This window comes from Atractosteus spatula, chromosome 17 (genome assembly GCF_055471065.1).
Source record: "Atractosteus spatula isolate fAtrSpa1 chromosome 17, fAtrSpa1.hap1, whole genome shotgun sequence".
NCBI lineage: Eukaryota > Metazoa > Chordata > Actinopteri > Semionotiformes > Lepisosteidae > Atractosteus > Atractosteus spatula.
In genome coordinates this window covers 5,029,379-5,045,128 of record NC_142722.1, presented here as the reverse complement: position 1 = coordinate 5,045,128, position 15,750 = coordinate 5,029,379, and the positions used below count along the sequence as shown (strand labels likewise).

General features: G+C 45.8%; 1 protein-coding gene across 1 annotated transcript in view; it reads left to right on the top strand.

Annotated features, from left to right (window-relative positions):
• The first annotated feature begins 6,444 nt into the window (after window positions 1-6,444).
• Window positions 6,445-15,750, top strand: part of LOC148818888 (transmembrane protein 132C) — a 68,501-nt gene continuing 59,195 nt past the window's right edge. The window contains exons 1-2 of the mRNA XM_088935936.1: window positions 6,445-6,697; window positions 7,101-7,141. Of these exons, the coding sequence (XP_088792062.1) occupies window positions 6,445-6,697; window positions 7,101-7,141 (294 nt within the window). The remainder of the gene's footprint in view (window positions 6,698-7,100; window positions 7,142-15,750) is intronic.

Sequence of the window (15,750 nt, the reverse complement as noted above, 5' to 3'; positions counted from 1 at the left end):
AAGTCCCGAGACCCCCCTGCTCCTCCACACTGCTGCTTTTCTCCATTTAAGACCATTAAATACCATTTTCACTTTCCGAGCTGGAAGCGCTCAGTTCCCCATCTCTGCACGCTTTGGTGATCAGGACTAAGGGTCAGGCCTGTACCATGCTTCCTGGTCTCCTCTCACAGCCTAATCAGCTGAAGCCTGATGTGCTCTGAGATGCACAGCGAGATGTGCCTTAATCATTTAGCACGGCGACAGCTTATTGCTATTAAAATCTTTCATCACCCGCTGTCAAAAGTAGCCTCTCCGTCCTTCCTGGGCTGTTTTACAGTGCAGGCCACCACTGGCCTCTGATTTTATGCGGAATGAGTGGTTGGGTACGGACGGATCAGAGGAAAGGAGTTATCTCTGCTACACCCCCGGCACATCCAAGCCAGCCAGCCTCCAGAGAAACTTCATTCCTCCTGGTTGATGGCAGGCTTGAAGCCCCTGCCCTTGGACTACAGCCCCAGCTCTGTTATCAGAGCAGGAGCACGCTGAGCCACCCTGCACGCTCCACTTTAATTTCTCCTTTAATGGGAAAGGGACTCTGTAGCGCACAGAATTAATCCCTTCACCTCCGGGAGCAGTTTTCCTTTTCTAATTAGTCTAAACGTTAAATAGCTAAAAATTTCGTTTGATCTGCCTGCTGTAATTGCGTGAAATGGTGGCGAGACTCTGCCCTGCTGGTGGCCACTGACGGGCTATCTCCAAAGCTGCTCTGATTGATAACAGCTCCTCGGTCTGGACTGGAGACTCGCGAAGAGTGAGCTGCATTAAGGCTGTTTTAAAGTGACACGTACCAGTGTGAGGTCAGCCAGGCTGACGCAGCGGCTCTGCACCAAGAAGAAGAGAGATATCTGAACAGCGCTTATCTGCCATTCTCCGGGGTCACGTTGGGCCATGACTGACAGCGCAACATCAGCCCAGTTCTGAGAGTTTGAGACCCGTAGTTTCAGTACATGCAATTAATCCCTAAACCCAGCCCCCAAAACACAGCTACAGCCAGAAGTAAACTCCTTTCCCTGGTCTACTGTAAATCTGTTGCACAGAACTTGACCCAAAGCAGCCTGGTAAGGTAATTCACAGTTTTCTGATTGTTTTTCAGCTGTGTCGAAGCTGCACTGTTGTGCAGAAAAATATGTTGGCACTTTCAACATTTGGGATATTTGGTTTAGCTGTTTTTAAACTGGAGTCGCTGGCTGGTTTTCTGACTGTGTACCCAGTGCCTAATAGATAATTGATCTCCCCAGTATAATACGACGGCTGCTGGTTTCGTCCAGTGGAACTTCGCTCGAGGGTACGACACCAGCCTCTTGCAGGCAGCCTGCACACGCGCCTTCCTGGTGACAAGACCACCGCCCCCGTCACGGCTACACACTGCCGCCACATAGAGAATATCGCTCATCTCCACGTCCACAGCGATTGTCGTTTAAACTCAAATTGAAAGAAAAAAAAAGATTTTGGGCTTCCCTGTTGTTTCCTCACTCTTTGGGTGCTCAAGACCTCCCAGCTGACTCAAGGCCTTCTGCCCATCACTGACTAACAGCTGCCCCTCTGGAGCCCCTGTTACAGCCCCTGTATGCTGTATAGGCACTTGCGGTCTCCTGTTGGGCCCCTATGTTGCTGCTGGAACTCAGCTGCTCCCTCTATTCGTTTAGCTGTACGTTGTTAATACTTTCTCCAGCTGGTCCTTATTTTCAAACGTGTTTCTCCACCACGGACCGATCAGTGGGACTTATTCCCAGAATTTAACGGCTGATGTCGTAGCTGGGGAAGGCAGGCAGACGGCATTTCAGATTTGATGCTCCCACACAGTCATACCGTGACATACCTCCTGACACAGGCTTTCTTCTGATGGTGATGAATATTACTTGATGTGTCACCTTCTGCGGCCCCTTCTCCGTTCCTAATAGGATAATCCTTTTATATTTGGAGTGGAGGGCTCACAGAATCATTTCCGTTCCCCTTTTTTCAATCAGTCATTTACCATTCTTCTTCCAGACGGTATTGCTGCAATGAATTTTAAACAGAGCACGGTCTGTTGTTCGCAGCAAAGAAAGGCCAATGAAAGACAGAAGGATTCTATTAAATGCTGTTGAATACAATTGGCACAGAGAGAGTGTACTGTAAGTGCTCAATTCAGTCTCAGTGCATGAGAAGACCAGTGAGCAAATGAAGAGGGGTTAATTGTGTTTAGAGTATGGAGATTGAGAATATGAACTTAATTACAGAGCTGGTCTTCAGTGAGTTCCAAACTCTGCTGAATATAAGAAATTGATTTTTCCCTCTTTGGTATTAGAATTATTTATGTTTCACTGCTGCTAGCGAAGTGCATGCTTGTAGGTAGGTAGCCTTGTGTTATTTCACCAGTATTTCATTGCAGATGAGCCTTCTCCATTGCAGACGAGCTGAAATTAAATATCTTTTTAATGAAGTACGGACTGGAGACAGGACTTCAAGTGAATTGATTTTGGCTGTTGTCTAAAAGGTAGCAAAAAAAAATGATTAAACTTTAAATGTCTGTTTGCCTCATGTGTGGGAGGGTGGGAGGCTGGAGCATTCGGTGCAGACGTATTTAAAATAGTACTTTCCTTCCCGTACCTGCAGATGTTTCTGTGTCGGCTTTGGACACAGAGGTTAATAATAATAATAATAATTAATAATAATTCCTTTCACTTATATAGCGCTTTTCTGGACACTCCACTCAAAGCGCTTTACAGGTAATGGGGATCCCCTCCACCCCCACCAGTGTGCAGCCCCACCTGGATGATGCACCAGTCCTCTCCCCACACACCAGCTCTCAGTGGGGAGGAGAGCAGAGTGATGAAGCCAGTTCAGAGATGGGGATTATGAGGAGGCCATGACTGGTAAAGGCCAGGGGGAAATGTGGCCAGGACGCCGGGGTTATACCCCTACTCTTTTTGAGAAACGCCTTGAGATTTTTAATGACGACAGAGAGTCAGGTCCTCGATTTAACGTCTCATCCGAAGAAAGACGCCTTTTTACAGTATAGTGTCCCTGTCACTATACTGGGGCATAAGGTCCCACACAGACTGCAGGGTGAGCTCCCCCTGCTGGCCCCACTAACACCTCTTCCAGCTTTCCGAGTGTGAAGAAAGAGCTGTAAAATGAGATGTGTTATCTTGAAAGATCCCAGGAAGGGAAAAGGCACTGAAATAGGAACAGGAAGGTCAGTAGGACTACAGATTAGAGTGCGCAACACACAGGTGCCAAATCATCAACCTCAACTTGACCATTTTGCTTTAGTTAAAAGCCTCAGAAACCAGAGGGAAGCAGGAGGCCACAATGTAGCCTCTGTGGCTATTGTTGGTTCTGTGAAGAGTCTGCATTGAACTGCTCATTTCCTCCAAGACGCCACCCCTGTGCTTTGATTTATTACCCATCCACCCCATTCATCTGGCTCACTTTCACAAGCCGGCTAAAAGAAGCTATTGAATTTGAGCCCAAATTACAGGCAGAGCGTAATAACCGTTGTCAGAAAATAAGAAGTGCGGTGCCACACGCAGTAGGGAGAAGCTCCCCTCAGAGAAATTATCTTCGAGATGAAGGCATGACGGCAACTTTGACAGATCCCTCTCCACGCCCCCCTCCCCCCCCCCCACCAATCTCCCACTCCAGCTGCAAAATCGGATTCCTGACCTAGATATTTTTTAAAGAAATGATCACTGTCAGGCCGCGAGATGAAAGATCTTACTTTTCTCCAAGAGGCAGAGAAAGCCCCCCCCCCCCCCCTCCCCCACACCAGCAGTCCGGGCAAGAGGGGGCAAAGCTGACTTCTTTGGGAAAATAAGGGCAATCAGGATTCAAGAAAGCGACAAGCACCGTTTCACCAAACCACAGCAACCATTCGTCATAGTCGCCTGTTGATGTTGTGAAGAGTATTGACAGACTCCCCTTGGCTCTTATTAATTAATGCTTTTATTTTTGGTTGTGATGGATTGAAGGACTTCTCACAAAGGGTGCAGCTGTGCAAACCAGACATATTGGGGCAAACTATGGCCCAGTGCTCGTCCTTACCGATGATAAGCCTACGATCGAACTTCATACTATGGTTAGGTCAGTATTGGTACTGGCTGCCAAGACAGTGTATGCAACTACGTGGTTTAAAATGTCAAATGCTTGTGACAGACAGAAAATTTTATGAATAGTAATGAAGTGTCATTAATACCTTTTCCTGGAAGAAGACAATTCCTCTTAGGTGGAGTATCTCTTTTCAAAGACATTTCCAACCTTTCAAAGGTATGTCATTCCTGTAACACACTGGCTATTTGACTATCTGCCAGCAGCCATATCACCCTGCAACTCACCACAAGCAGCCCACTGAAGCTCAGCAGGTGTGAGCCTGGTCAGTACCTTCGTGGGATTCTCCTAGGAAAAACTAAGGTTGCTTCTGAAAGAGGTGTTGGTGGGGCCAGTATGGGGTGCTCACCCCATTATCTGTGTGGGATGTAATGCTCCAGTACAGTGACAGGGACACGACACTGTAAAAAGGCACTATACATAAAACCAAAGTCCTGACTGTCTGTGGTTATTAAAAATCCAAGGACATTTCTCAAAAAGAGTAGGGGTGTAACCCTGGTGTCCTGAACTGGCTAATCCCCATCTCTGAACTGGCTCCATCACTCTGCTCAACTCCCACTGAGAGCTGGTGTGTGGGGAGCGGACTGGCGCATCATCCAGGTGGGGGTGCACACTGGTGGGGGTGGAGGGGATCCCCATTACCTGTTAAGCGCTTTGAGTGGAGTGTCCAGAAAAGAGCTATATAGGTATAAGGAATTATTATTATTTTAAAACATCAGCTCTCTCCAAATCACATGCAGGTATGCACATACTGTAATTCCTGAAGCCACTGAATTATGCTTTAAAAAAGCATCAATCCCAAGGACATTACTTTCTCACATTTAATTCAAACAGAGTCGAGTGTCAGAAAGCACAGCCCTGAGATAAAATGTGTAGTATGGAAATGCATGATACAGTATAAGCATGTTCGCACTGTGAACAGACCATGCGCATGTACTGTTTTTTCTTCTCTTTTAGCTAGAGAGCCCAAACCTCGTTTTCTCACTCTCAGTCCGGCTCATGACACAGCATTTTCTACAACAAGGGTATTCAACCTTGGTACCTTGATTCCGTGTCATTTCAGGGATTTGAATCTTCTAAGATGTCCTGGATCCTTAATGAATTCCTTAATTAACCCAGTGTAACCCCGCAAAGCGTAGTTCAGGACCCTATGCAGATGGTATAATCCAGAAGTGAGTGGAGAAGGACATCAGGGGAGGAGATGAAGAGGATCAGGATGGGTTGACAGACAGGAGGGCGTGACGGCGGTGATCCAGTGCTCGGGGGGCGTGGCGATGGCAAGCAAGTTCAGGCAGTCCAAAGGGGGGAATCCGGGGCGCAGTCCAACGTCCAAAACGGGGGGATCCAAACAAGACTAAACAAACATAGTTAAAATCCGCAACAGGGACAGGGACAGGGAACCAGAAAGATTAAAACAGGATAACGAGGCAAGGCGCTCTGAGCCCCGGTCTCAGATGGTCAGGACACTGTGATGAAGCCGATGCCGTCGGGTCTCTCCTGGACCAGCTGGTGGGCGGGCTTCCAGGCGTCCATCTCCCAATGCTGAGCCAGGAATAGCGAGAGCGCCAGGCTTAAATAATGAGACACAAAACAGGTGGCAGGTGCACATAATCAACTAAGATACGAAAGGGTCGGAGAGCCCTTTAAGAAGAGGGATGCCGATCGTGACACTCATGTGCAGCAGATCACTTTGTGAATGAAGGATGAGCTGGAGCAAACACCTGCATGCTGAGCAAGACCACCAGGTCTCATCAGTATCGTTAATCTTTCCTTTTGAAACAGGAAGAGGCGTCACTCCCTGCTCTGCAGCACGACTGTCTTCTTCTTCTAATCTGGCTTTTGATTTGTACCATTTACCAGTGTTTCAATGAATATCACAGGCTGTGCGATGGTAGGGGTGGGAGTGTGTTGAGTTATTGCCAGCCTGATGTACAGATTGTATCTCCTTGCCCTCTGCAAGTGGTTTGAAAAGGAGACAGCATATTGTCTTATCTTCCCTGTCCTGTTTTTTTTCTCCCTTTTCCCCTTCTGTGTCTCGATTTTATTTCTGGCCACTTCCTGTGGAGGTGTTGTGGTGTATGGTATGTTTTGCCGTTTAGGCTTCTGAGCTGCATCTCTGATGCCTTAACTCTTTGCAAACGAGGTCCAGAGGCCCCAGGGTTCTGTCTAACGGAGACGTCATTAGCACATGAGTGGAAGCAGGTAAATTCCCTTCGGAAAGGTAAATAAAGTTTCTCTGCATCTGAATTGCAGCCTAAATTGTAGAGTATTTCTCTGTTTCCTTTTCCCTGTGGGATTAACCTGTGCTCATCGACAATGGGAAGCCCAAAAATGAAGCCCAAAGCCCAGTGTGAATTCGGACTGGGGCTCGGAGCTTTGGGAATTGTGTTGGCTTTGAAGCCGATAACTTTTAGAGCCGAGACCCCTTTGTCCTTTGCGCCCAAGTCGCTTTTGTTTCTTGCAGTCGAGTCGTTTAGTTTCTGTCTCCCTCCTCCGGAGTCCGTGAGGATGCAGTCGGATGTGTGGCACCAGGGAGCCTGCAGGTGTTTGGTACGGAGCAGGGGGAGCTGTCAGAATGAGTCTCCCTGACATGTCTGAGAATCAGCCCGACAGGTCCTACAGAGAAAGACATACAGTACCAGCAGCAGGCAGAGAGTGTCACGAAGCGTTCTTTCAGGACCCTATGCAGACAACACAATCCGGGGGGGGAGTGAAGAAAACCCGGGGAAAAGAGACATGCAAGGGGGCTGGTAGGAAAAGAGGGGGCGTGGTCAAGGTGCGCTGGTGTTCGGGGGAGGTGTGGCCGAGGCAAACAGTCTGAGGGAATCCGAGGCAAATCCAGGAGTGAAGCAAATGTCCAAGACCGGGTGATCCATCCTGACGGAGTTAAAAACCGGAGTGGGATCCGGCGGAGAGTCGGGGGAATAAAAAAGGGGGTAACGGGACCAGACGCTCCCTGATCCCGGACCCAGATGGTCAGGACGCCGTGGTGAAGCCACTCCTGGACTCGCGGGTAGGTGGGCTTCCGGGTGTCCATCTTCCAAAGCTGAGCCCAGATTGGCAGGAACACCTGGCTTTTATAGGACAGGGGGCAGGAACCGGAGGCAGGTGCAGGAGATCAGTTGAAAACAAGGAAGGGGTTAAGAGGAGGGGTTTACGAGCGTGACAAGAACATTCCATTACATTCAGCCCTTTGGAGTAGCCCTAACATGGACTTCATTCAGCAGAATCAACAAGCAGAATAACATTTTCCATAAAATGAAATCAACAGAACCTCAGCATTGTGTTGCTGGAATACTTTTTTTTTAAATACGTACTGTATTATCAGAGACAAATCACTGTGCAGATTCCCTTACCAGGCTCAGAGTGGCTTTCTTTCTGACAGGGTTATTTACACAGGAAGCCTTCTGCGGAGGAGAAGGACTTTGACATTGCTGTGTCTTCTGCAGCTGATAAAGACATTAAAAGTGAATGATCTGACACATTACAAACCCAGCCGCCCTCCTTAATGGACAATCCCTCAGTTTGGTTTTGAGAGTTTGGCAAATGTTACCTTAACCATCTACAGTATATTAAATTATTTAATTTTAATTAATAGTATAATAAATATTATTATACCTGAAGTATAACATGCAGACAGTAAAAAAAATCCAGAACTGTTTCCTGTTAAATAAATTATGATACTTGCTGTGATAAAGACAGTTCCTGGTTATCTGTGGGTCATTAATTCTTCTTAGTATTATCAATAGTTTTTGGCTGATGCATTTATCCAAAATGACTATTATTTACACAGCTGGGTGTTTCACTGTAGCAAACTGAGTGACGTGCTTTGCTCACGATATCGACAAGTACAGCCAGCAGACAGGAGTGAACCCACAGCCCTGGTGCTCTGGTCCTGTGCCCTGAGCACTGCTACCACATCATCCTGCATGGAGCCATGTGGGAAACTGACTGTAGCACCTACTGTGTGAAACCACAGTACAGTAAAGCCGTCTGTGGTACAGCTGTGTGGAATAATGCAGCTGTAGGTTATGCATTTCCCATGCAAAACATTTCAATGGGCAATGAGACCTTGTTTGAATCGGGGTTGACCTTGTGTTCTGAAGTGCTTGACTTCCTGTCACCAGAGCAGTGCACATTTTCATTAGGACACCGGATCCATAACCATTCACCATCCATCCAATAGTTTTAGAAGAGGACTGAGCCATGTGCACACTCTGCACTTCAGCAATATTTTGCACGCTGACACAATACGATAATTTTCTGCTCTACCGGTAGACAGAATCATCTCATCGTAATTGATGTACTGTAATTGGTCTGGCTCTGTCATTTTTTTTTCCCTGCGTGCTATTCCTAGCAAATCTGTGCCCCCTGGTTCATAAATAAAGCACACTGGTGAATGTCGGGAGTTAGGTTAAGACACACAGTGACATTCTCCAGTGCTGCTGTAGCCCCAGATCCTGTCTGTGCCTTTTGACTGTGGTCTTCAGAACCCTGCAGAAGAAACGAGGGCAAATAACTGATTTCACCCATGGTGGCGTTCGGTTGGGAAGATTGATGGATCAGACTGCCCTGGTTATGGAAATTGTTGAACCTTTAATTTTGTTTTTAATGAAGCGCATTTGGGATGGATTTATCAGACAGAAAGATTAATGCTTAACCAGTGTGCAGCACTTATAGGAAAAGGCTCAGTGCAGGGCTGAAGCAACAAACCTAACAGCGGCATTTCTACTATATAGCCAGGTCTTGTCAGATCTCACACCAGGCAGTGGGGGCATCTTAGGAAAACCAGGTTGCTGCTGTAAGTGGTGCTGGAAGACCACTAAGTGGCGCTGTGTAACCTTCTCAAACCCGTGTTCCAATATGGTGACCAGAGACACTGTTTTACAGGAGCTGCCCTTCTTCAGATGGGATGTTAAACTGAGGTCCAGTCTGCTTGGTCATTAAGGATCCTATGGCTGTTTGTATGAACCGTGATATTACTCTAGTGTCCAGCCTAAATCCCCTCGGGATTTGGGTGACCTATCCTACCAAAATCCCCCTCCCCCCCTTAAATTAAAACTAGTTCTATAATTTTGATGTTCATGACTTTCAACAACCATTTAACAACAAATGATGTTTTAATCAACATTATATCATAGATGTTTTTCCCTCCCTTCAAGGTAAACATTTCTGCTTCTCTTGCGTCCCTTAATTTGTAACAGCTCGATACCTAAGCGCAGTATGATGATGATTCTTATTGTTGGTTCGTTAAGGGATTTGACAATGCTTATCGTCTGCACACAAGGAAATTATATACTCTCGCTTTTTAGAATGCTTTCTGTTAGAACCAGGAAGCTCGGTGGAAAGACGCCTCATGATCCCCAGCTACTTCAAAATCCTATTAAAATGTTCAGTGCACCATGCAATTTGTCATAGGAATCAACACCAGTTGGCTCTCAAGGACACTGCTTTAATCTTTCCTGGGATGCATACTGGGAAATTTTATCCTAAACACGCTACTGCTAATACTAATAATAATGGAAAAAAACTGAATGAAATATTTCTGATTTCATTAGATCCACGTGCATTTCACACAGCATCTGGATTTGAGAGCATACTTTTAAATCATCAGGAAAATGTGACAACTGCCTTTCCGGAAGGTTTTCCACAATGCATCAAAGTTGCAACAGGATTATCATTGTCCTGTAGCCATAGGCGAGATTGTCCTTGCTGTGGACAATTCTTTTTTCCCAAGGGTTGAGCCGTCCCGTTCACAGGACTGTGTCTTTGGACAGGACGCACCGCAGGACAACTAAATTCAGAGTTTACTTGTGCTGGAACTTTTGAAGCATTTCCTGGTCGGCCGTCTTGTCTGTAACAGAAATCCAAACGCGCAACCAATCCCAAACAAGGAGTCACGCCTTGCGGCCTTCTTCCCGAAAAACGCCAAGGAGGCCTTCCTAGAATGAGAACCTTTTCCCTCCGTTGACTGAAAAATATCAGCCTGATACTGTCAAGCAAACAGAGCGTCTGGAGGCTTCAGAGAGGCTGACAGGCGCTGTGGAGTCTGCCCTCAGGTTTGAAGATGCTTTTGCGCAAGCTGGAGGCTCGCTGGGACTGACGTGCCGTTAGTGTGACGTGGAGCTCAGACACGGGGGCTGGATGCCGTGACAGCTCTGTGTCTCTGCGTACGGTCCGCTGAGTACGACCTCGGCTCTGTGGCTTGCCGACTGCCTGCCAGCCCAGTGCTCAGCATATTAAGTGACGGCTGAGGCCTGTGCTTCAGAATGAAGGCTCCCCCTGCAGGGGGAGGGTCTAGCCACCCTCTGTTCTGTGTTTTTCTGTGAACTATAGCGCTTTCTGGGAAGTGTCGGGCAGATTCCTTTAACTTCCCAGAAGTCCTAACATAACATCACTTTATTAGCCCTATACAATTTCTTGCATTAGGAATTTGTTTTTTCACATACCCCAGCTTGCTCTCCCTGAGACACACAGACAGGGAGAAAAGCTGGGGGTCAGCGCCCCTGGAGCAGTTGGGGTTAAGGGCCTTGCTCAGGAGCCCAACGGAGTAGGATTCCTCTGCCAGCTGCGGGATTTGAACCAGCAACCTTCCAGCCAGAGGCACAGTTCCTTAGCCACAGAGCCACCGCTCCGCCCCGTCTGAAGTCATCTTCATCAATGAAGTCATCTTCATCTACTGGGTGGACCTTGATCCCAAGGTCCACCCACTAGGAACAGGGCCTTGTTGCCTAAGACAAAGTCTTTTTGATGAATGTACAGAACGTACAGAACATGTGTTCAATATTAGCTTTTTTCACACAATCTCAGGCAACACAGGCAATATCCATCACGATCGTGTGAATAATTGCAGTGTTGGGTATTGAGAGCACAGCGACTGAGATGAGAGCAAACAGACAGAGGAAAGATGTCACTGCTGAGGGAGGCTACACCATACTCACGACACTCAAAGTCAGAGTGGATAGTCTTCTCAACCAAGACTTTGTTCAACATCTGGATATACGTAATTCACACGCGATGTACTTGCCTCTTGCGAGTTCAATTCCTTCCCAGTTCCTGCCCTCTTGATTTGCCCTCGTATCCCTTGACCCATGATAAGCTTTGGCGCAGACAGTTGGTAAACAGGGAAACCTTGTTTGAACACGGCTGATCATCAGTTCTCACCCCCCCCATTCAGTATTTTATTTTTAAATAAGTGCATGGGAATTGAGAAGAAGGTAGACAATGTTCTACAGGCTGGCATGACCTTAGCTGTATATTAGCCATGTAGGAGCAGAAGTCCTTGGTGATCACAATCCTTACTGATTCTGGGAATGCGATCAAGTCCGTCTGTTAAGTGCGCTGTTGAATCTGAAGAAACAGGAACAGAAAATGGGGCTCTAATGTGTTAGAAAATGCCAGTTCTGCAGGGGAGAATGAAGCCCTCAGTGCCCATTATGATGCTGGTAAATGTGTGAAGATGGTATCTCTGACTTTTCACTGCAGGTTATGGACCATTTGCATCAGAAAACATGACCTGAGCAGAGCTAAAGCCAGGGTATTTTCGGAGGTGCTGTCAGTGGATATCACAAAGGAGTGTCTCACTAGGAACTTGGCATTAAACTTCTTCTCCAAAAATGAGACGTTATACACTCGCAGTGCACAGCATGCTTCGGGTAAAAATTGAGGGAGCTAATAGCCTCTCCGCTGTACACTGGTAGTGCAGGGCATGCTCATATTGAGATCTTTCTCATCCTGTGTTGCCTCTTACTCATTCCCTGGCAGTGTTGCACTAGTGAATCTAAGATCCTGAGCCGAAATAGCAACACAGAATGACGGCAAAAGAAAACATAGAAGGTTCAACGGGGTTTATGCTGTGTCAATTTGTCAGCCATCTGTCAGCATCTTAATCCAGAAGTTAGCTTCTTGTTCCAGGTGTTACTGTGGCTTCTTGTTCTTGGTAGCTTGTTCCCGGGTAGCTGTTTCAGAAGAACGGGTGGAAGGTAATACTGTACACCGATCAGGACACCAGTCCTTCGCAGGGCACACAGACATAATTTAGAAACAATTTAGAGACGCTAATTAACCAATTAGCCAGCATGTGTCTAGGAGGAGGGCGGAAATGGTCCTACAGTATATTAAAACCAGGAACCTGTATGGAAGCAGCACAAAATGCCATGTGACTTTGCCACCCATTTAATCAACCAACAAGGCATTCTGCCTCAATGAAATACTGGAGTCAATTAGGCATTCAGTATTGTAGTCAGTACTGAGTCAATTTTGGAACTTGGTCTTAATAAGTAAATTGTTTATTTTAGAAGGAAAGAGAGACATCGTTCCAAAACAGACGATGTTATATAAAGCCTGGGAAATTATGCTCAGAGAACAAAAAACAGATTTAGTAAGGATTCGTGTCTGTCAGTAAGGCTGTTACATCAAGAGTTCAACAAGGGGATGAGCCAAACCCATCAACAGTCCCTATCAGACTCTTTGGGGCTGCTTACATGGCTGTCAGTCTGCTTTGTAATGATTAGAACTGCCTGCAACTGAAGATAGCATCTGCTTTGCTTCAGCTCCCTAGTGCAAGCCTTAATTAATCCTTAATGCAGTTTTAATTTGCTTTTTAATGTTAAAAAAATTGTTCCGCCTGCCAAGATGGGACAGTTTAGGGCTGTGTTATTCATTCAAGTAATGGAGAGCAGCCTTTTATGTGTAACGAAAATGGCAAACAAAAAGACCCTAATAAGTTTTTATTCAAAACATTTTTTTTGTTAACTACAAACCTGGACATACAGTTGCTCTATCAATAATCACTTGGCAGGCTAAAAGTATTTTTTTCTCATCTAGGGAGTGTTTTTTTAATGTTTTTTTATATTGAGTGGAAGTCCATTGTACATCAGCCCTGGAAGACAAATATAGAGGTCTACCAGGTGTGTCACAGCAATCCAGGTGACAAACATCTGGGAGTGTCTGTCCTGTCTTTCGAAATCCCCTTGCCAGCTTAGGGCTGGGGTATCTAGATTCCTTCATTCTTCTTGAAACTTGTTTCCACTTCCCCCTGAAATAGCCCAGAGCAGAATCTTGCCTTACGAAGGGCTTGTTCAGAGAGAACCTCTGTGGGTGCAAGTCTTTCTCCTCACCACTCTTTCAGATACCACAGAGAAGACTTTGCTTGAATCAACAGTCTGGTACTCCTCAGAAATCAGGGGTTTGGGGGGGGTTGGCTGGCCCCAGAAGCTCCATTCTCAGAGGATAGCTTATGAAATAAAAAAAAACAACAAAATATTGTTGATCAGTCTGTAAAAAACAAACTTTACCTTCACGAGCTCAGTGACAGCTTGCTTCTTTTTTCTTTTTTTAAGAAACATGACATTCTCAGCCAAGGGGCACAACCCTTGAGAAAATGATAACAAAGACTTCTCTAGACTTTATTCTGGGACAAAAAAAATGTTTGACTGTTTTGGGCATTCTTTATGTTTTATATCTGAACTAATATTTTGTTAAATTTGATCAATAGAAGCTTGGAAGGAGGACAAATTGTAATCGCACTTCAGCTTCATTACGTAGAGATATCTCCTATGCTGAGCCCCTTTGTCTGCATCCTTTCTTTCACCTCCCTTTGCTTCAACTTCACCTTTGTGACTGCCTCCCTCGCTCATTCCTTGCAAGTGAAGCCTATCCTTTCCTCAGCCAGCAAACACCAAATGATAAAGTATAACTACTCTATTTCTCGATGCATTCACTAAAATGTGACCCAAACTATTAAACATATTTTGCATAGAACTGAGAGTTAAGCAGAAGGAAATTCGCTGGGTATCTGTGACAGTATTTGTTCATCTGACAGTGTCAGCCATGCCACACAGCAAAACAGTTCTGCAAAAATCTTGTTCAGCAAGAGCTCGACTCTCCCCCAGAGAAATCAGTGCTACAGTTTTTGGTTCATAAACACATTATGCAAAACTACAAAACTACTCTTGCCATACAGAGGCTTAATTTAGACAGGATTACAAAACAACTTCTCAGCCTTGGTAGCAGGGGGCTTGTTTTTTACTCCTAAAACACCTACATTGTTACATCCCTCGTAGACATCTGCTCTGAGAGCTCATGTATTTCAGCTAGCTGCGCCCTTCCTGTCGTTCTATGATTTCCACTATGGCGTGATTTTTCACCCTTTAAAAAGCACACAAGGAGGAAATCCAGAATCAAACTTTCAGGCAAACTTTTCTATAACGGGAGCCAGTCCAGGCTCCCGTGATGTGCGTAGTTAGGACCCTATGAAGACAGTATAATCCGGAAGTAACTGGAGAAGGACAACAGAGAAAACACGAAGAGGATCAGGACGGGATGACAGACAGGGGGGCGTGATGACGGTTATCCGGAGCTTGGAGGGTTTGGCGCAGGCAAACAAATCCAAACATTCCAAGGGGGAAATCTGGAGCGCAGTCCAAGGTCCAGGTGCTTGGAGAACCATCCAAGACAGACAAAGTTAAAATCCAGAATGGTATCCAGAGCAAGAACAGGGTGTTAAAAACAGGGTAACGAAGTCAGGTGCTCCGAGCCCCAGAATCAGATGGTCAGGACGCTGTTCTGAAGCCGATGCCATCGGGTCTCTCCTTGACCTGCTGGTAGGCGGGCTTCCGGGCGTCCATCTCCTAATGCTGAGCCAGGAATAGCGGGAGTGCCGGGCTTAAATAATAACAGGCAAAACAGGGGGCAGGTGCACGTAATAAACTAAAATACGAAAGGGTTGGAGCGCGCTTAAGAGGAGCGATGACGATCGTGACATTTTGGGCAAGCTCAGGAAAGTTTGAGGTTTTCTCTGTATTGTTAGCATGTGCTAACAAGCTTCTTTTAATTAGTTATTAGTCAACAGAAAGTTTAGGATGTGTGAATTTCAGGGCAGGATCAGAAGAGGCGAACCATATTACAACATACGGTTCCTCTCCTGCCTTCATAACATGTATTGGGATGCTTGAAGAAAACTTGTCTTCGGTAGGCCCAGCACGTTCAAAGCCAAGTCTGAAAGAAGTGTAATTTGGCAGTTTTTCACTTTGGCATTTTGTAGATGTTTTAAAAGGAAAATAATAATATACATTCAGCATATTTACATATTCACAGCAAGGAGCTGTGGCACTGCGTGGTTTGGAGTTTGGAATGTTTGTAATTTAGAACCGTTGTATAATTTTCTATTCTAAAAATCTAAAATTGCCGTTTCAGCTATTCTTATGTCTCTTAGCTCAGCTTGGCTTCCCCACGTTTAACCACACATTATCATAAATTTCTAGGGGAATGAAGCCTCCTGCTTGAAAAATGCAGTCTTGGAGCTGAAGATCTTTCACTAGAGTTACAGTATCTCAAAGACCGCTGGCATCCCCAGCTCGCTGTCTTAATTCAGTCATCCAGGCCCGTTATTCGACTTGTGACTCAAGGGGCCTGCTGGAGGGTCAGCCAGTGCTCAGGGCAAATTAAAACTTCTTTAGGTTGGGAGGTGTTTAAAACTTGTTCCAATTAACCTACTTAAAGGCCCCAGCTTATACATTTAGAGCTATAATGGAAAATCCGCACATTTGCATAGCAGAATCTGGTGTTGTACTGACTGATGAATACAAACCTTAAAAAAACCCTTTAAAAAAAGGCTCAGTG